The sequence below is a fragment of the Thalassophryne amazonica genome, chromosome 9, assembly GCF_902500255.1.
Source record: "Thalassophryne amazonica chromosome 9, fThaAma1.1, whole genome shotgun sequence".
Lineage (NCBI taxonomy): Eukaryota > Metazoa > Chordata > Actinopteri > Batrachoidiformes > Batrachoididae > Thalassophryne > Thalassophryne amazonica.
In genome coordinates, this window is record NC_047111.1 from 86,111,082 (window position 1) to 86,131,402 (window position 20,321).

Consider the following 20,321-nt stretch of genomic DNA (forward strand, 5'->3'; position numbering starts at 1 on the left):
AAACAAAATACATTAAAGTATGTAAAAAAACAGTCAAGCATCACAAATGAAATACAGTAACATTCTGACTCCTCTGTGTCACTCCCCTCTCTCTCCTGGTCACCCTCCTCATCTTCCTGGCCATCCATCCGCTGCAGTCTGTATGGCCATAAATTCTCATCAACATTGCATCTGATGTGTTCTCTAGCAATGCACCGTGGGAAGAAGCGCTGTGAATGCCTGAGCCATCCTCTACACTGATCGCCTGTTATATCATCACAGGCAGCATCCATCGCATTGAGGAGGGACCTCTGGTTCTGAGCATGATGTTCATACACTCTCCATCTCCAAGCGGAGAAAAATTCCTCAAAAGGATTAAGGAATGGAGAATATGGAGGTAGTGGGACATTATGCATCCCTGGATGCATGTCGAACCATGCCCTGATGCGTGGGCCACGGTGAAAGCTGACATTGTCCCACACAACGACAAACTGGGGTAGGTGGGGCCCTTCGAGACCCCTCTCATTTTCTGGAACTAAATCCAGATACAAACGGTCCAGGAAATGGAGGAGTTTCTCAGTGTTGTATGGGCCACACCATTTTCAGATATAGCCGCACACATGGTAATATTTCCCCCCCGCTGGCCAGGGACATCCACTGTGGCCCGCTGGCAAATGATGTTTCGGCCACGCCTGCGGCCCTTGGTCAGGTTGAACCCTGCCTCATCAACAAATACTAGGATATGGGGGGTTTCATTCCCCTCTAGTGCCAGGATTCTCTACAAAAGAGAAAAATAAACCATATCAGTCATATAGATGGGTCACACGGTCACAGCAGTAATACTCTTCACAAAGTCAGTATAACCCACTGTAGTTCCAAACCTAGAGTGCAGGCATATGCAGAGGTTCTGCAGGTAGTTTTCTGACACAAATAGAAGGGAGACATAATGATGACAGTGTTCTGTTACAGTTCTTTGGCGAAATGCTGTGGTCAGATACTGTATTGTAAAGCTGGATTCCAAAGGTAAAGAGGATACTGGTAACCCTCAGAAATTGGAACCTCTGCATAGTGTAGGCTATACAAACTGATAGACCATGAATAATTGGCTTACCTGCACATACTGGTACCGCAGCTCTTTCACTCTGTCTGTGTTCCGTTCGAATGGTACTCTGTAGATCTGCTTCATGGTCATGAGGTTTTTCTTCAGTACCCGGTCTATTGTGGATATGCTGATGGAGTTGATGTTTTGGAAGACTGTGTTGTTTTGGAGGATTGTGTCACGGCTCTGTGTCAGTGTGATTGCATTATTTGCAATGACCATGTTGCAGATCTCTCCTTCTTGGCAATCGGTGAGCAGTCGTCTTCTCCCACCTATATGACGCTGTCGCCCAATCCTGCTCATAGACACAGACAACATGACTATCTGTAGTGTTTGTCTTATGTCTTTGTTACATATTGTCAATCACTGTAATGACTGTATTGCGTACTGCTTCATTCTGCTATCATTCTATAGCTTTTGTAGGCTACTGTACTTACAAATGCACTGCAATACTACTGTAAACTGCAACGCTGTATTTTGTCTAATTTACAGTACAACCATATTTTGTTTGTCATCCCTTACCAAAAAATAGTACTTATAAGTATATAAAAAGTAAACTAGAAGTATACTTGAAACATACTTGCATATACTACTTTTTGGTAAGGGATGCTACAATAGTGTGCTGTATCATACTGTGACATTGAGGTGAGATTTTGCAGTAGCCTATGGGCCCACACACACACACACACTGAATCAAACACGGTAACAGTACAGTAAGGCTTTCTTAGAGAATTCTGTAGTTCCGTCATTGCCTGAGTGCATACCTGTTTTCCCGGCAAAAGGTTTGTATGATGGAGGAGACTGTGGAGCGTGGCACATTAGGCTGCACTCGGCGCCCTGCCTCTGCCATTGTGAGGTGATGGTTGACTACATGGTCAATAATGGTGGCCCGAATTTCATCCGGGACAGGATGATGTCTGCGAACTCCTCTTCCTCCTATTCCACCACCGCGCAACCCCAGTCCTCTTCTTCCGGCTCCTCTACCACCACGCACCCTCAATCCTCCTCCTCCTCCTCTTCCTCTTCCTTCTCCTTCTCTTCCTCTTCCCCTTCCTCCAGGTGGAGGTTGGCCTTGTACTTGCGGTCTGTCCATGTTGACATTGGAAAAAGTACTAGCACCAGGCAAAGCTGTATATATACAGCAATGCCAGCATTCATAAACATAGACAACACCTGTCAGGTAACTCAACAAACTGATTGATTGGTCACCTGTAATGTGGGACACTCCTCCTCATCAAAACCTGCTTTCACCTGTTACCTACTCACCTGATTGTCATGAATGTATGAAATGTTCCAAAATATGTGTGCTGTATTGTATTCCAATTTCTTAACTAATTTTGACAATTGAGCAGACTATTCTGCAGATGATGACTTATACGATGAAATTGTGCTGACGTTTTGGAGAGAACAACCATTACACTGAGAACCAACCAATTAGGATAGATCAGCAAGATGCACTTTTTTGGAAAATGTAGGCTGATTGTGTTAAATGTAGGCCACTTGTACATAACCATTTGCAAAGATGTACTAAGTGCTTGGAACATGTACAAGGCATTTGAAATGTGATGAAAGCAATGAGAAATGCCATTCTGTTCTGAGAAACCGCAAGTTAGTTTGGGGATTTGTCCATGTCATTTTGAGAATGTCATCTCAGTTTCAAGAAATGAGCCAAACCAATGAAGAAAAACTGTAATGCAGTGCCACCTGAGGGATCGAAGGTCACAGGCATCCAGTGTTGGTTTTTGGCCTTGCTGCTTACGTGTAGAAAGTTCTTCAGATTCTCTGAATCTTCTGATTATATTATGGACTGTTGATGAAGGTATCCCTAAGTTCCTTGCAATTGAACATTGAGAGACATTGTTCTTAAACTGTTGGAATATTTTTTTTCATACCATTGTTCACAGGGGGTCGTTTTGACCGTTGGGGTTTTTACGTAATTATTGTATGGCCTTGCCTTACAATATAAAGTGCCTTGGGGCAACTGTTTGTTGTGATTTGGCGTTATATAAATAAAATTGATTGATTGTTCACAAAGTGGTGATCCTCGCCCCATCTTTGCTTGTGAACATCTGAGCCTTTTGGGGGATGCTCCTTTTATACCCAAACATGACACTCACCTGTTTCCAATTAACCTGTTTACCTGTGGAATGTTCCAAACAGGTGTTCTTTGAGCATTCATCAACTTTCCCAGTCTTTTGTTGCCCCTGTCCCAGCTTTTTTGAAATGTGTTGCAGGCATCCCTTTCAAAATGAGCAAATATTTGCACAAAACAAAAAAGTCTGTCAGTTTGAACATTAAATATCTTGTCTTTGTGGTGTATTCAATTGAATATTGGTTGAAGAGGATTTGCAAATCATTGTATTCTGTTTTTATTTACATTTCACCCAACATCGCAACTTCACTGGAATTGGGGTTGTAGGCAAGGATTCAGATCCCGCTCATGCTACCTGTGTGAACTTGGACAAGACACTTCATCTATGTTGTCTCAGTCCACCATGGACCAGCACCAACACCTGTTAAAGAATTCATGCACATAAAAAGATTCACAGGGTATGGTACAAGATCTGACACACGAGGTGACTGTGAGGTTACTCATACAAGGACCACCTTTGGTCAGAACGTGTTATCCATAAAAGGTGGGCAAGCTTGGAACAACCTCCCAGTCACAATCAGAGAGAGCACCACTTTCAGTACTTTCAAAGGACAATTGAAAACTTGGTTACTGGCAAATCAGACATGCAACCATCTGTAGCCTATAAAACATTTCAACTGTGGAGGCACCATTTGAGTTTCTTTTTCAGTTATATGTACACGATGCCCTTGTGTATTTTATTTTATTAAACAGTTTAGTAGTCTTTACACAATAAACTTGTGTATGACACCCTGTGCAATATTTACACTTGTGCATGTGCAAATAAGTGTATTGGGCAATGTGCAATACAACCTAGTACTGTAATGTGCAATTACAACCAGGCACTGAAGCACTTTGCACGTAGCACTTGTCACTTTAATACAGTACTTTTGCACCTCAACACCCATCATAAAATTCTTTTGGTTCCTCCACCTGTCGGCTGCTTATTAACTATCAATTATTACTACTTTGAATTGTAAATATTGGTATGCATATTCTGTTTTCATTGTTTTTCTGTCATGATTAATTTATTTTGGTATGTTGTGTGGTCAGTCTGTTTCTATGTTACTGGGACTACGGCTGGAAATTAGCATCCTGCTATAATCCGGCATATTTACATGTAACAATGTTCATTAATATGCATTGTCCCATTTCAAATAAATATATATATAAACCAAGCTGTAATGGAAGCCAGCCTTGGCAGGGGAAGTAACCTGAGTCCGACTGGTGAGTCGGAGACTCTCATCCGCTTCACGCTATGGAATCGGGATATAAGCACCAGCGCAAATGGGTGTCAGAGCCTCTGTAGGATACAGTGCCAAGACAGTTGAGGTGAAATGTCTTTTCCAAGGATGCAGACTGGTAGCCTGAGGCACACATGCGGAATTGAACTCTAGTATATTAGTAGTCCAACTACTATCCCACAGAACCACCTGCTCTGTTCATACAGACCCTACCCAAGCAAACCTCAGTAAGAAGAAAATCCAGATTTTATCACCTCTCAATAATTATCTCATTTGACAACTATAGAGTTTCCTCTTAAGAATTCTGAGAAACAAATACTTTAGAAAGACTGTTGAAAACAGGCCCGGCAGCAGAAAGTCAGTTCAGCAAAATCAGTTCAGATATGCAGTTGCAGATATGCTTTTAATATAATACATTTACAGCTAGTTTTCTTGAGATGAGTCAAGAAATAGCTACAAGAATGTTTCCAATTTGGTAAATTTGTTAAGGTTCATAAGTAGTTGGACAGTGATACAGTTTTTGTGCTGTTGTTTTTTTTCCGGTACACCACAGTAGAGTTGAAACAATCATGATATGCTGGTCGTGTAGACTTAGCTTCAGTCATGATATGCTGGTCGTGTAGACTTAGCTTCTGAACAACCAGGCACAGATTAAAATAAACAGATATTTGAGATTTCTCATCATTTTTGTAATTAGGTGACATTTCCTGTGAAATAATGGATCGCACTGAAATAGAGGCCATGGCTGCATCACCAGCTGGCAGCGACATCGGGGATGCAGGATCTGCTGGCGGACGGACTGCGTCTGCTGAGGTTGATGACCTCTACTACATTCCAGAAAGAAGAGCTTCTCTGGACCTGGGATGGGATAGTAGTGACTGGTATAAAAAATATTTATATTACTCATGAGTTTTTATCAATCTCTGTCACAGTGTTGGGTTGTAACACATTTAATTTCCATAGTTTCCTGACAGGCTTTAAGTAGAAATTTAAGACTACAAACAAAACTGTTCTGGGAATGGAAGTGGTTGTTTTGAGTTTTTTGTTTTGTTTTGGTTTTTTTTTTTAGATGCTGGTTAATTATTGTTCTTTATTCACCAATTTTCTTCAGTCTGAACATTAATAACATAAAAGTACAGCTAATGTGATTACTCCATAATTAGTACATTATCACTGTGCTAATGTTTTTAGGCAGTGGATGGAACAGGCTTTGTCTCCATCCCAGAGCTACAGTTCAATGAGAAGTGATGATTATGGCTCCTCTGATGAAATGGAAGATAAAGATGGAACTTGTACAAGGTAAAAAAGAAAACAGGTTTCAGTGAAATCTGCCAGCACCCTGATATCGGTGTGTGTCTGTGTGAACGGGTGAATGTGAGGCATTATTGTAAAGTGCTTGGAGCTTCTGATTAAGATGGAAAAGTGCTATATAAATGCAATCCATTTACCAAACAAAAGTATATGAAGAAAGAGAACTGCAACAAATTAATTGTTTCTGTTATCAGTGTATCTTTTTTTGATTTATTGTAAATAAATTCATCTGTAAAGTGACAAATGTGTTGAAACTGCTGTTTTTAGTTTGCTTTTCTTATATGACCAATAGTTTCAAACTCAGGAAATCTAATTTGGAATTATTTTAACCCTCAACAGTCCATGAACTCACCTGTGCGTCCCCATCAATGTCTATTATGTCTCTAGACCCCAGACAGTTAAACAAGATGAAGCAAATCATTACATGTAAGAAACACTAATGCTATGCATTATGCTTCATAAATAGCTTGCAATTTTTTAAGATTTTTTTCTGTTTAGCTAACCATCTCATTAGTAAGTGATACTACTGACTTTATTAATATGCAAAATACATAAGCAGCAAAGACACTTATTACAGTATTTATCTTCACCAAGGCTCAAAATGTCACTTCTCAAAATATTTGGAAGTTCTTTTTAAATTATTCAAGTGTAGTCCCTGCATTTAGATCCACCTAACAGTGGAATTTCATCCGTTCCAGGCCACGCTAAATACATTTGTTTTCGGGGAAAAAAAACAAAAAGTTTCCCTCTTCACAGAGTTGTCTCAAAATACAATGGTACATGTTCATGAGTAAGCACAAACAGCAAATTTCATTTAATTAAAAGTAAAAAAAAAAATACACTTTCTTAACTCACCACATTTATCAAGACGTCCTAAATGTTAATGGAATCTACTTCAGGAAAGGCCTAAACATGCCACTAAGTGTCCCAGAAAGCTGTTTTATTAAAATGCCTTTTCTCATAATGGACTGGGGTGTTGTGAAAACCAGTGACGTAGGTGCTTTTGTTGGTGAGGAAAAGTTTAATGACCTTGACTTTGTGGACGATACTGTGATCTTTGCAGTTCCCTGATTGTACCATTTGAGAAGGTGAGTGAAGAATTAGAATGTCTGGGTTTGGGACTCTTACTTTCAGTGACTTCCTGGTCATGGCCATTGAAAGTGTTTCCGTATGTGATGAAAGTGTCAAACTTGTAGAGGCATTCACTTATCTCAGCAGTGACCGTCATGTCTCAAGGTCCTCGATCTTTGAGATTGAGAGACACCTGGGTTAGGCTAATGGAGTTATGAGGTCACTGGACAGAGGTATTTAGTGGTGTTGATATTTTCAGGAGAATGAAGGTCCAAGATTTTATCCAACATGTAGGTTCCTCAGTGTGATGTGTGGTTGACTGCAAAAGGTCATCCTGTGTGTGGTGCACAGCACCAGTATGTGTTCACAGACCTGACTTGCTCATAATAACAAAATGTTCTCAAGTTTTGTAAAAAAAAAAAAAAAAAAATCTGTTCATCGGCTTGCCAAAAACTCAACAAAGACACAAATCACACTAAATCTGGGACGAAGCTGTGCTCTTCATGTTGTCACTTTCATTGTGTTCAGTAAACTGTAATGGCTAAATATAATGCAAAGTCCTGTTGTCTGCTTATAGGGTCCAGATGGACAAAGCAGATTCCTTCTCCAGCTGCTACTCCCTAGATAGCGATGACTGTGAAAGAAGAACACGCAAGTAAAAATACACCCATGTTATGAAATCTGTACAGGTCGGTATGTGTGACTCAGTTTCCATGTCTTAACTTTACTGTGATATTGCCAGGGATCGAAGCAAAGAGAACATCACCTTTGAGATGAGTAAAACGCCCAATTTGATCCAAAATCCAGATGAGTTTAGCCACCCCTCTCTCACAGTGAAATCCACATTCAAGGTTGGTTTGTGTTTTAGCAATTTAAGAAATTGTAAAAAGAATAAACTCTCAAACATGGAGCTTAATTTTATTCTTCCCTTTTCAACCAGACTATTATGATGGTGTTGGACAAGTTGTCAGAGGGGATTGTTGGGAAATTCAGGCAGATCTTGTGGAAACATTATCCGCAGTCATTTAACACTAACCCCCACAGTGTGGGCACAGTGGACAAAGTGCACCTTGTGGACCACTTGTTGGAGTGTTACAGCCTGCAGGAGTCATTACAGATCACTAAGGCCATTCTTGAGGAACTTGAACTGAAGAATGTGGTTCAGTATCTGCAGAGATTGTGCATCATTAGTAAGTATTTTCTTGCATATTTGTGTGTGTATGTGTGTATGTATGTGTATATATATATATATATATATATATATTGTACATGTAATGTACAGTTTCATGTACACATTTTTATTTAAATTACCTAATAATGAAATCAATATAATAACCAAAACAAAAATATTGGATTATATACATGAGTATGTAAAGTCTCTAGTAACACACACCAAATCTTCACTTTTACAGCATTTTCTTCTCATAAGTCTGGATCCAAAACCAAATGTCATTTATCATTAGTAAATAGAAGAGGTATATCTGTCTAGTGTTGTCCTCACAAACAATGTGAGCGTGTAAAACGGAGATGATGGAGAGAGCATGAAGACACACAAGGCAGCACTGAAAGAATTATTACAGGCTTCAGTCGCTGTGATTGGAGAGACTGCATAGAGCCACTTGGATCTGTTGCTCATTAGCTTTACGGAGGAGTGGCGCAAAGAAAGACTTTAAAAAAAAAAAAAAAAAAGGGAGACATAATCTTATCAACAGTTTGCCAGAAAGCACATGGGTGTTTTTCGCCTGAGTTTCATTTGTTCTGCCAAGTGTAACTTTAGAAATATTTATATAATGAAGCATACCATATTTTTCGGACTATAAGTCGCACTTTTTTACGTTTTGGCCGGGGGTGCAACCTATACTCCAGAGCGACTTGTAAATGAAAAATATACCAGTAGATTCTCAATTAATTTACCGTAATAAAACAATTTTACGTGAGAGAGTCACTCTATATTTTTAAAATGGCCACCGGAAACGGAAATGCAATGCATCATGGGCACTGTAGTATGGTGGCTGCCCTATAGGTCACGGTGGTCGCGATAACCAATCAGAACAGAACATTGGACGCGTATTCCTCACCTCACCCAGACAATGATTGTGAAACAGCGTGTGAAGCAGACGAACACGGTGCTTGCTGTTATTCCGGGAGAGCTAACAAAACAGCTTCAACCCTTGGATATCAGTGTGAGCAGAGTGTTTAATTTGACGCTGAGAGCTGCGTGGGAGCACTGGGTGAGCGACGGCGGAGGATTAGCGTCTGCACTTTGAAGGAGCTGGCGTCGACACCACGGGGAAGTCATGAGCTGCGCAGGTCGGTGCTGTACGAACATCGGCAGCTGACACCTGGTGTGTACTATGGTCCACAGCGAGTAATATGTTAGAAAAGAACCATGGTGCGGGTTGTGGTTCGGCTCGCAATGTGGTCCGCAAAATACAAACATATCCGTAGGTAAAATGCAGCTCATGAGAAGGCACTCAAGGCTTGTGTGACAGTTCCTGCGACTTCTGACTACCATAGAAAAATAAAAATTTCAACATTACTGATAACTTAACAAGACAACGGAGAAGGCCTGAAAAAATGCCACCAAAAAGAAAATCATACTGTGCAGATTACAAGTTACGACTAGTGAAATATGCATCCGAAAACGGTAGCCGTCACAATATTATCATCTGAACTTTTCATGATAAGTTAACATACCTGTATGTCCATGCGACTTATAGTCCAGTGCGACTTATTTATTATGGTTTATTTTTCTTTATAATGGATAAAGTGGCTGGTGCGACTTATAGTCCAAAAAATACGGTATTTGTTGATTATTTGATGCAATTTAAAATAATGTGTGAAAGTAGGAGTTCATATACAACCTCTGTGTTTAGACAGAGAAGTATAAAATAGTTTTCATTCTCCCTCTGAAAATGAATAACTTTTTTTTTCTCCCCAGATGAAGTACGTTATGATTTAAGTATGATCCTCAGGAGGAAGTACAGCATTGTGCACGAGGACTTGGCCATGCAAGGAGAGACTAGGGCTTTTGAGGACATATTCTCTGATCTCTACATTACGTCTAAATGTGACAACGGTCCAAATATTGAGCATGAGGTCATGCATATAGAAAAGCTGGATACCAACCGGAATGCGGGAAAGGAGCTGTCCTGTAAAGACATCTTGAGCCCTGAAAGTATAAAGTGTTCACTTAATAAGCTTGTTTTGACCTTTGGGGTAGCAGGATCAGGGAAAACAATGGCAGTGAGAAAGTTAATCCTCGACTGGATAGAAGAGCGATCCCATCAGCACGTGTCTTTTCTTTTCCCCTTAACATTCAGAGAACTCAATGCCTTTGAGGGCTCCAATGTCTCTTTGTTGGGCATAATACAGTCACTCTACCCAGAAACCAAAAAATTGAAAGATGAGGACTTTAGAAGTGAAGAGTGCCAAATGATGTTTGTCTTTGATGGGCTGGATGAGTACACTGGGGAGCTTGACTTCTCAAACACAGAACTTCTGGGCGACCACACAGATCTCACTTCCCTTAATGTCATAGTGGTCAACATCCTCAGACAGAGACTTCTGTACCGTGGAATGTTCTGGGTGACATCTCGGCCCCAAATAAAGCGCTGCGTTCCTTGGGATATGCCTTGTGATAAGCATGAACTGCACGGTTTTCGTGACTCTGAAAAGGAGGACTACTTCAGGAAGAGGTTTAAAGACTTGAATCAGGCTGCTCGAGTGATTGCCCACCTCAACTCTTCCAAAACTCTCCAGATCATGTGCCATCTACCTTTGTTTTGCTCAGTGTTGGCTGATGTCTTTCAGAGAGTATTTCAGGAACAGGGGCCACAAGCAGAACTTCCCAGGAGTATCACCTACATGTACACAAACCTCCTGCTTGTGCTCCTGAATCTACGCAGCCTCAGAGCTCCAAACCGCAGCTTGGAGGAAGAGAGAGAGTTCCTCATGAAACTTGGAAAGATGGCCTTCGTCATGCTAGAACGAGGTCAGTTCAGGTTTTCTGAGTCCCACTGGAAAGAGTTTGGGGTCAGTGATGAGGAGGCAGTGGTTAAAAGTGGTCTGTGCACCCAGTTTGACATTAAACCATTAGTCTTGGTACATGAGCGAGCATACAGCTTCATACACCCCACCGTGCAGGAATACCTGGCTGCCCTTTATGCGTTTCTCTCCTTTAGAAACCACAGCATAAATGTTCTTGAGCAGAAAGTGAAAAAGAAGCTGCCAAAGATGCTAAAAATGTTCAAAGAGATGGACTTGTACAAGAGTGCTGTGGACAGAAGCCTGCATGATGAAGGCAAACTGGACATTTTTCTGCGTTTCCTGTTAGGAATGACATTAAAGACCAACCAGCAGCTTCTCCAGCGATTCTGCACCTCTTCTGTGATGTGTCCATCTGTCATTGATGATGCTGCCGCCCTCATCAGCAAGAAGATTACAGAAAATAAGTATCCAGGCAGGGTTGGAAACTTGAAGTGCTGCCTGGTTGAGCTGGGTGTGGGAGCCTCACAACACCTTGGATCCTAAAAATGGCGATTACTGAAGACCGTTTTTGTAATGGACCAGAGATATCAACTGAAACATATTTGAAGACAGTTGTTTTTCCTGTTCACTAAGACAATGACTGGATGGATTTGGAACCAGGTCTGTCCAGAGGAGCTTTAGGTCCTGCTGCATTGACTTTGTGCTTAGGGAGACTTAAATGAACTGCACTACATGAACGTCAGCTGTGAGGCCATGGACATGTGGCATATCCATGAAAATGATCCGCCACACAGATGCCTCAGTGTTGTGGACCTCTGCACCTGCAAAAGGCCAAGGCTGCATTCAGTTATCACTTCGTGATTCGACAGACGGCCTACTTTTATAAGGTGGAGATGGACTGATAGTCAGCCTGAGTGGTTGTCAAACTACAGTGCGTCTGTAAAGTATTCACAGCTCTTCACTTTTCCTACATTTTATGTTACAGCCTTATTCCAATATGGAGTAAATACATTTTTCCCAACAAAATTCTACTCGCAACTCCCCATAATGACAACATGAAAAAGGTTTTTTGTTGTTTTGCAAATTTATTAAAAATAAAAAAAACTAAGGAATCACATGTACATAAGTATTCACAGCACTTCAGTTTTTATGTTACAGCCCTATTCTGAAATGGATGAAATTAGTTTTTTCCTCTAAAGTCTACTCGCAGTACCCCATAATGATAACATGAAAAAGTTTTCTTTTTTTGGGGGGGGGGTTGCAGATTTTATTTGCAAATAAAAAATAAATAAATCACATGTTCATAAGTATTCACATCCTTTGCTAAATACTTTGTTGATGCACCTTTGGCAGCAGTTACAGCCTCAGGTCTTGAATATGATGCCACAAGCTTGGTGCACCTATCTTTGGGCAGTTTTGCCCACCTATCGTTGGGCAGTTTTGCCCATTCTTCTTTGCAGCACCTATCAAGCTCTATCAGGTTGGATGGGGAGCGTCGGTGCACAGCCATTTTCAGATCTCTCCAGAGATGTTCAGTCGAATTCAGGTCTGGGCTCTGGCTGTGCCACTCAAGGACATTTACAGAGATAGAATAGAATATAGCCTTTATTGTCATTGTACGTACAGTGAAATTTGTCCCCTGTATTTATTCTATCCTAATTACAGTTAGACACAATCCAACCACTAGGAGCAGTGGGCAGCCATAGTCTGGCGCCCGGGGACCAACTCCATATGTAGAGACACCACTTTGGTCAAGGGCAGAGAGAAAGGATCAGACCCTAAATAAGCATGTTTTTTTTATTGTGGGGGGAAACTGGAGTTGCCAGAGGAAGCTCACGCATACATGGGGAGAACATGCAAACTCCACACAGAAAGAGGGGAAGCAATCCCACAACCTTCTTGCTGTAAGGCACCAGTGCTAACCACTAATCCACTGTGCTACCCATGCCCTGAAGCCACTCCTTTGGTTTCTTGGCTGTGTGCTTTGGGTCATTGTCCTGCTGAAAGATGAACCGTCGCCCCAGTCTGAGGTCAAGAGCACTCTGGAGCAGGTTTTTATCCAGGATGTCTCTGTGCATTGTTGCATTCATCTTTCAATCCTGGCTAGTCTCCCAGTTCCTGCTGCTGAAAAACATCCCCGCAGCATGATGCTGCTGCCACCACCATGCTTCAGTGTAAAGATGGTGCCCGGTTTCCTCCAAACATAACACCTGGCACATCAAATAGTTCAGTCTTTGTCTCATCAGACCAGAGAATTTGCAAATTGCAAGCTGCAAGTGGACTGCCATGTGCCTTTTACTAAGGAGTGGCTTCCTTCTGGCCACTCTTACCATACAGGCCTGATTGGTGGATTGCTGCAAAGGTGGTTAGCCTTCTGGAAGGTTCTCCTCTGTCCACAGGAATGCTGGATCTCTGACAGTGATCATCGGGTTCTTGGTCATCTCCTTGACTGAGGCCCTTTTCCCACAATCATTCCGTTTAGACCTACGTCCAGCTCTAGGAAGAGTCCTGTTGGAACTGAAATTCTTCCATTTACGGATGATGGAGGCCACTGTGTTCACTGGCAGCTACAAAGCAGGAGAAATTCTGTATTCTTCCCCAGATTTTTGCTTTAAACAATCCTGTCTCTGAGGTCTGCAGACAATTCCTTTGGCTTCATACTTGGTTTGTGCTCTGACATTCACTGTCAACTGTGGGACCTTGTACAGTAGTGTTCAGAAAAATAGTGCTATTTGACTAAAAATATTAATCCAGGTTTTGAGTATATTTCTTATTGTTACATGGGAAACAAGGTACCAGTAGATTCCGTAGATTCTCACAAATCCAACGAGACCAAGCATTCATGATATGCACACTCTTAAGGCTATGAAATTGGGCTGTTTGTAAAAAAAAAAAAAAAAAAAAAAAAAAGTAGAAAAGGGGATGTTCACAATAATAGTAGTGTGGCATTCAGTCAGTGAGTTTGTCAGTTTTGTGGAACAAACAGGTGTGAATCAGGTGTCCCCTATTTAAGGATGAAGACAGCACCTGTTGAACATGCTTTTCTCTTTGAAAGCCTGAGGAAAATGGGACATTCAAGACATTGTTCAGAATAACAGCGTAGTTTGATTAAAAAGTTGCTTGGAGAGGGGAAAACTTATATGCAGGTGCACAAAATTATAGGCTGTTCATCTACAATGATCTCCAATGCTTTAAAATGGACAAAAAAATGTGAAGAGACATGTGGAAGAAAATGGAAAACTATCAAAATGGATAGAAGAATAACCAGAATGGCAAAGGCTCACCCATTGATCAGCTCCAGGATGATCAAAGACAGTCTGCAGTTACCTGTAAGTGCAGTTTTGCTGTGACAGAAGGCGCCTGTGTGACGCTAATTTATTTGCAAGAATCCCCCGCAAAGTCCCTCTGTTAAATAAAAGACGTGCAGAAGAGGTTACAATTTGCCAAAGAACACATCAACTGGCCTAAAGAGAAATGGAGGAATATTTTGTGGACTGATGAGAATAAAATTGTTCTTTTTGGGTCCAAGGGCCGCAGACAGTTTGTGAGACGACCCCCAAACTCTGAATTCAAGCCACAGTTCACAGTGAAGATAGTGAAGCATGGTGGTGCAAGCATCATGATATGGGCATGTTTCTCCTACTATGGTGTTGGGCCTATAGATCGCATACCAGGTATCATGGATCAGTTTGCATATGTCAAAATACTTGAAGAGGTCATGTTGCCTTATGCTGAAGAGGACATGCCCTTGAAATGGGTGTTTCAACAAGACAATGACCCCAAGCACACGAGTAAAAAAGCAAAATCTTGGTTCCAAAGCAACAAAATTAATGCCTTGCAGATGTGAAGAAATCATGAAAAACTGTGGTTGTACAACTAAATACTAGTTTAGTGATTCACAGGATTGCTAAAAAAAAAAAAAAGCAGTTTGAACATAATAGTTTTGAGTTTGTAGTGTCAACAGCAGATGCTACTATTATTGTGAACACCCCCTTTTCTAATTTTTTTTACTAATAGCCCAATTTCATAGCATTAAGAGTGTCCATATCATGAATGCTTGGTCTTGTTGGATTTGTGAGAATCTACTGAATCTACTGGTACCTTGTTTCCCATGTAACAATAAGAAATATAGTCAAAACCTGGATTAATCTTTTTAGGCACATAGCTCTACTATTATTCTGACAGGTGTAGACAGGTGTGTGTCTTTACAAATCACATCCAAGCAACTGAATTTACCCCAGGTGGACTCAAATTAAGCTGTAGAAACATCTCAAGGATGATCAGTGGAAACAGGTTGTGTCTGAGCTCAATTTTGAGGGCAAAGACTGTGAATACGTATGTACATGTGAGTACTTACGTTGTTTTTTATTTTTAATAAATTTTGAGTTTCATGGCAAAGGGAGTGAATACTTATGTACATGTGATTTCTTATTTTTTTTATTTTTAATAAATTTGCAAAAATCTCAAAAGGCTTTTTTTTCCCACATTTTCATTATGGGATATTGTGTGTATGATTTTGAGGGGAAAAATAAATTTCATCCATTGTGGCATAAGGCTGTAACATAAAATGTGGAAAAAGTGAAGCACTGTGAATACTTTCTGGATGCACTGTAGATCCAGGGCAGTTGCGTAGTGTGCAGATGCATCCACAGTCCTATTCACTAAGCCCCTCTTTACACAGGACGGTGGCAATTGTCTGTTTTGAGGCTTAAAATGCACCTGATCTGCAGAAGTGACATGAAAGCACCTTCCTTTGTAACCTCTTCAGCAGCCCTTGTGCGTGTTGGTGCGTGTTAGTGGCGGTTCTACACTAAATTACTCCCCAGGCAATACCCTCTCCGAGCACCCCCCAAAAACACACAAAATTTTGCACAGACATTTTTGTAGTATTTTATTACTATTTTTACCTGAGGCCATCAAATATGGCCATTGGGTATTGCGAAGGCTTTGCATCCGTCTGTCTGTGCTCAGCATAGGTCCAGCCTTATTACTGCCAAAGTCTTCAAATTCACAGGGAACATTCTTGGGACACAGACCTTCAACACGTTAAAAGATGGCTAACCTTGACCTATTTTCAGAGGTTAAAAAGTCACATACTGTTTCAATCTGTTCTGTTCTTTCTTTTTTTTTTTTTTTTTTTTTTTAAGTGGTGGGGGTGACAGCCAATCAGAGTACAGTGGCACTGTGACGTCAGTGGCTGGTCTTTCCAAAATCATTTCATTTATGTGTTTATATAACATGTTTCTCACATATTATGTAATAGCGAGAAATAAACACTTCTAAAACTGAAATTCTGTTTTTGGATCCGAGTAACACCTCTGAAGTGATATAGAAGACATTTCACTGAAGTTGGCGTGATGACATCACAGGCTAGTTTAGCTACCTGCAAAACTGTTTTGTTTGTGTGTTAATATAACCTCTCTGTCATTTATTATGTAGAAGCTTGCATGAAATAAATACTTCTAAAACTGAAAATGCTGTTTTTGGAGCCTAATAACACCTCTGGAGCAAAATTGCGGACATTAGCGTGCAGGATAACTCTAGGCTAATTTCGTATGGAGTTAAATTTGTCTCAATACCTGCGTATGCACAGAGGGTGATCTACCAAATATTCTTTGATTTGCACAACTTATGCTCTTAACAAAAGCTCATGTACACACAACCAAGGCCTCATGCAGGAACCATTAAAACATTGTTTTTGATTGATTGATAGAGGGGCTATATTGAACAAATACAAATTGTACATAAGACAATAGGATCTTAATAATTAATTAAACAACTGCAAATTATAAAGAATACAATGCCCATATGGCCGAGGGTATTTTAGCATTGCGTTATATTTAATATTTTAGAAGTGCCCCTGACATTGCAATTGAAATTGACATCAAAAGACCACAGGCTGCAATATAACTCTTATACAAAACATCCATGAATTTCACATTTGAATAAACATGTCTGTCAATAGACACTTTAAGAATCTGTCTTTCAGGGAGGAACAATTAGCTCTTTTATTAAGGTGCACATTTGTCTTAACAGCTAAATAGTTCACTTGATGTTTGTAAATATTAGGCTAAATGTGTAAATACTTAGCATAACTAATATGCAAAGGTGTTAGGTCTGAGAGAAATTTCTCCCTAATTTTTGGTCTTCATCTGTGGATCAAAGGAAAATCTAAACTGAAATGTTACTAGCATTCTCATGCCAATTAAATCAAATATGATTCTTTTTCTCCATTAAATAAACCAGTTAATTTTGAAGATAAGCCTCATTTTAAATTTCATTATCATTTTGTCAGTGTACATGACAACAAAAAGTTTCCAGCTGCTGAAAAATTATTGTAAAATTTGGATAACACACAGGCACAAAAAAAGGCCAGCTTCAAGTCACTTCTGCTAGTAATTGTGATCGCAGCTCCACAAGTGGGCAGTTTGTCCTCTCCGGTGAGATTTAAACACATTACACCCAGTCTGTCTGGTGTCAAACGCCTCTTATTTCATAAACTAGTTGCCTGCCTTGTTCGCTGAATGATCAGCAGAGTAATGTGCCACAGAGAGTTCTGGTACTGTGCTGTGGAGCCGTTTAAGTTGTAGGTAGGTTATGCGATTGTTGACACATTTCTTGTAATTTACTCATACGTCAAAATGCGTCCATTAATGTTGTCCATTGATTGGCTGAAAGCTGTAGTCCTCATGCAAACAAAATGTTCAACCATTCACACACTGAGCAAATATAAAGTCTTAATCTTACCTATTAATTTCAGTCATATTCATCATCACAGCCTGATGAAAAGTTATCCACATCAAGTGTCCTGATTTTTGGAAAATGAAGTCTGAAAATACTTTAATTCCTTGTCGTAGCTCAAGAAATGGCATTTTAAAGCAAGTCCCTCAGTGATTTCTCTGCTCCAGGTGCGTTTCTCAGCCTGAGGATGCTCGTTCCCCCCATCTCACTGATCAGATGGGGGGAACCGATAAGACTGCAAATGGTGCTTTAAAAGTTGAGTCATATGTGAATGAAGCACTATAGTGCTTCATTCACGGCAGTGTTTACCACAGCCATCAGTCAACTCTAGCATTCTGCACGCGATGAAAATAAATCCCATGATCAACCAAGACTAAAATAATGTTAAATTACTCTTGCCTCCGTGTGGACTGAAGAGGCTGCGCGACAGAGTATGCGCTCGTCAATATTTAAGTGTTCCACCTGCCAAACAAAAGGCTTCTGCCAGCAGTAGAAACACAAACCATACCAGATTTAACTCTTCTGACCGCACCACACTGCAGGAGCGACCCGAACCACTCGGTGGAAATGGGACTCAGCATACGTTGGCTAACTTGTCATGGTGTGACAGCTGTTACTACACATATGCCAGCGTATACCAGCATTTTTAATATACATTGGTTAAATCGTCAAGGTGTGACAGGGCCCTAAGTCATTTGGGAAATCCAGTGAATTAACCCGATGCAGGTCATAAAAAGAGGCCGGCAAAGGGCCAACCAAGAACTGGACGGGATCTCTTCGCTCCATCCGATCCAATGGATCCAGATAGGTGAATCTTCAAGTGTTCTGCTGGTCTTTGCTGTCAGTGATGCAAAGTGGTTTATCTAAGGATGAAGGTAGTAAATGTTGTACATGCTGACGGTAGTGCCTTTCTCTCTAAAAATTTGAGTAAAATGGGCCATTCCAGACATTGTTCAGAAGAACAGTGTACTTTAAAAAACTGTACTTTGAATTGGACTGGGAAATGCGCTAAGAAGTTCAGAAAATGACAGGCTGCTCAGCTAACATGGTTGCCATTAAAATGGCAACCAAAAACAGAAAGGCACGAAAGAAAATAGAAAGTCACCATTCAAATGGATTGAAGAATAGCCAGAATGGCAAAGACTCAATCAATGATCAGCTCCAGGGTGATTTGATAAGGTCTAAATTTACCTATCAGTACTATAACAATTAGAAGATGTCTATGTGAAACCAAGCTGTGGGCAAGAAGCCCCCACAAAGTCCCACTGTTGGAAAAAAAACAACATGCTGAAGAGGTTACAATTTGCAAAACAACATTGACTGGCCTAAAGATAAATGGTGAAACATTTTGTGGACTGAGGAAAGCAAGATTGTTCTTTTTTGAGTCTAGGGGCTGCAGAGAGTTTGTGAGATGACCCCCAAAAACTGAATTCAGGCCACAGTACACTGTGAAGACGGTGAAGTATGGTGGAACAAGCATCATGTTATGTGGATGTTACTCATACTTTGGTGTCGGGCCTATTAATCACATACCAGGATCATGGATCAGTTTGAATTCCTCAAAATACTGTACTTGAAGAGGTAATTCGGTACTTTTAACGTTTCCCGTAATGCCCCTGGCAGCCTCCTGTGCTTCCCAGAATACACTGCGGTGCCAGCAGAGTTCCAGCGTCTCTCAGCGCATGCAACCAATGACTGTGGATGCCGTTGATCCAGCAAATTCACTGGCGATTATGATGATGACACATTTGCCCAAGTTGAGAGGGTTATCCAGAGGAGGTGTAGCACCTGTGATGAACTCCTGCTGTGCCTCGATGTTGTCTTGTCCATACTTCACATTTGTTTACATTGTGCCCTAAACCGTAACTTTGCTAAAATTGATCTCTCACGAGTCATGGACCACAAGACAGTGTGAGATTCACAACTGCGAAACACTGAATGTCGAGGAGGAAATGCCCTTGAAATGGGTGTTCCAACAAGATAACCCCAAACACACCATTGGTTCCAGACCAACAAGATTAATGTTATGGAGTGCGCAGCCCAATCCTAGGACCTTAATCCAATAGAAAACTTGTGGTATGACATTAAAAAAAAAGTTTCTGAGGCATAACCAAGAAATGCAGAGGAACGGCGGAATATATACTTGTAGTCTAATCGTCCTGGGCCGACTTTACTCCATGCATCAGAGATGTGAAGCAGTTCTCAGAAACAGTGGTTATACAACCAAATATTAGTTCAGTGATTCACAGGAAAGATAAATCTTCAACCATTTTCAGTTTATACAGTAAACATTTGAGTTTGTAAATAAAAATGCATACACTGCTATTTTTTTGAACAGCCTAATATTACTTTTACTTCATGATCTGTAAAGTAATAAATTTGATAAATTTTTCAATCATGTTTTGATTTGGAATAGAATGTGCAGTGTTCCCATTGTATTTGTGTGTATGGAAATAAAAGCTACTAGGTTGTTGCCTGGGGGTCCATGGGCTCTAGATTGGTAGCTGACATTTTTCAAGGGTGGTAATAAATTATGCAAAGTTTCTATAATGAATGGCGTGTGAGTCCAAAATGTTTTTAAAATGTTAGACCTCAAGAATATTAAGAAGAGTTCAACCCTTTTATTTCCTGTAAATTATGTAATTTTTAAATGATAATTTACTGTCTTAATGTGTTTATAAATTGTTTAGGTTTTTATCATATACACACTATTATTTTTAGCATTATTATCAGTATTTTTATTATTACTTATATT

The 20,321-nt window shown here is 40.4% G+C and overlaps 1 protein-coding gene across 2 annotated transcripts; it reads left to right on the plus strand.

Moving 5' to 3' along the window:
• Nucleotides 1-5,123: 5,123 nt before the first annotated feature.
• On the plus strand, nucleotides 5,124-11,838 carry LOC117517572 (NLR family CARD domain-containing protein 3-like). 2 transcript variants are annotated; one of them, XM_034178651.1, is made up of 6 exons: nucleotides 5,124-5,334; nucleotides 5,645-5,752; nucleotides 7,413-7,490; nucleotides 7,578-7,686; nucleotides 7,776-8,025; nucleotides 9,777-11,838. In XM_034178651.1, the coding sequence occupies exons 1-6, from the start codon at nucleotides 5,171-5,173 to the stop codon at nucleotides 11,366-11,368; spliced, it is 2,301 nt and encodes a 766-aa protein (XP_034034542.1). In that variant the 5' UTR covers nucleotides 5,124-5,170; the 3' UTR covers nucleotides 11,369-11,838. The 2 variants fall into 2 exon arrangements, with proteins under 2 accessions (XP_034034542.1, XP_034034541.1); XM_034178650.1 differs by having other exon boundaries at nucleotides 5,125-5,334; nucleotides 7,776-8,019; nucleotides 9,771-11,837.
• Nucleotides 11,839-20,321: the final 8,483 nt, after the last annotated feature.

Excerpts from the sequence above, each read along its gene's own strand:
- LOC117517572 (XM_034178651.1), top strand. The coding sequence starts at position 5,171 with ATGGATCGCACTGAAATAGAGGCCATGGCTGCATCACCAGCTGGCAGC. Across the intron at positions 5,335-5,644 it reads GGATGGGATAGTAGTGACTG|GCAGTGGATGGAACAGGCTT; the intron begins GTATAAAAAATA and ends TAATGTTTTTAG. Across the intron at positions 5,753-7,412 it reads AAAGATGGAACTTGTACAAG|GGTCCAGATGGACAAAGCAG; the intron begins GTAAAAAAGAAA and ends GTCTGCTTATAG.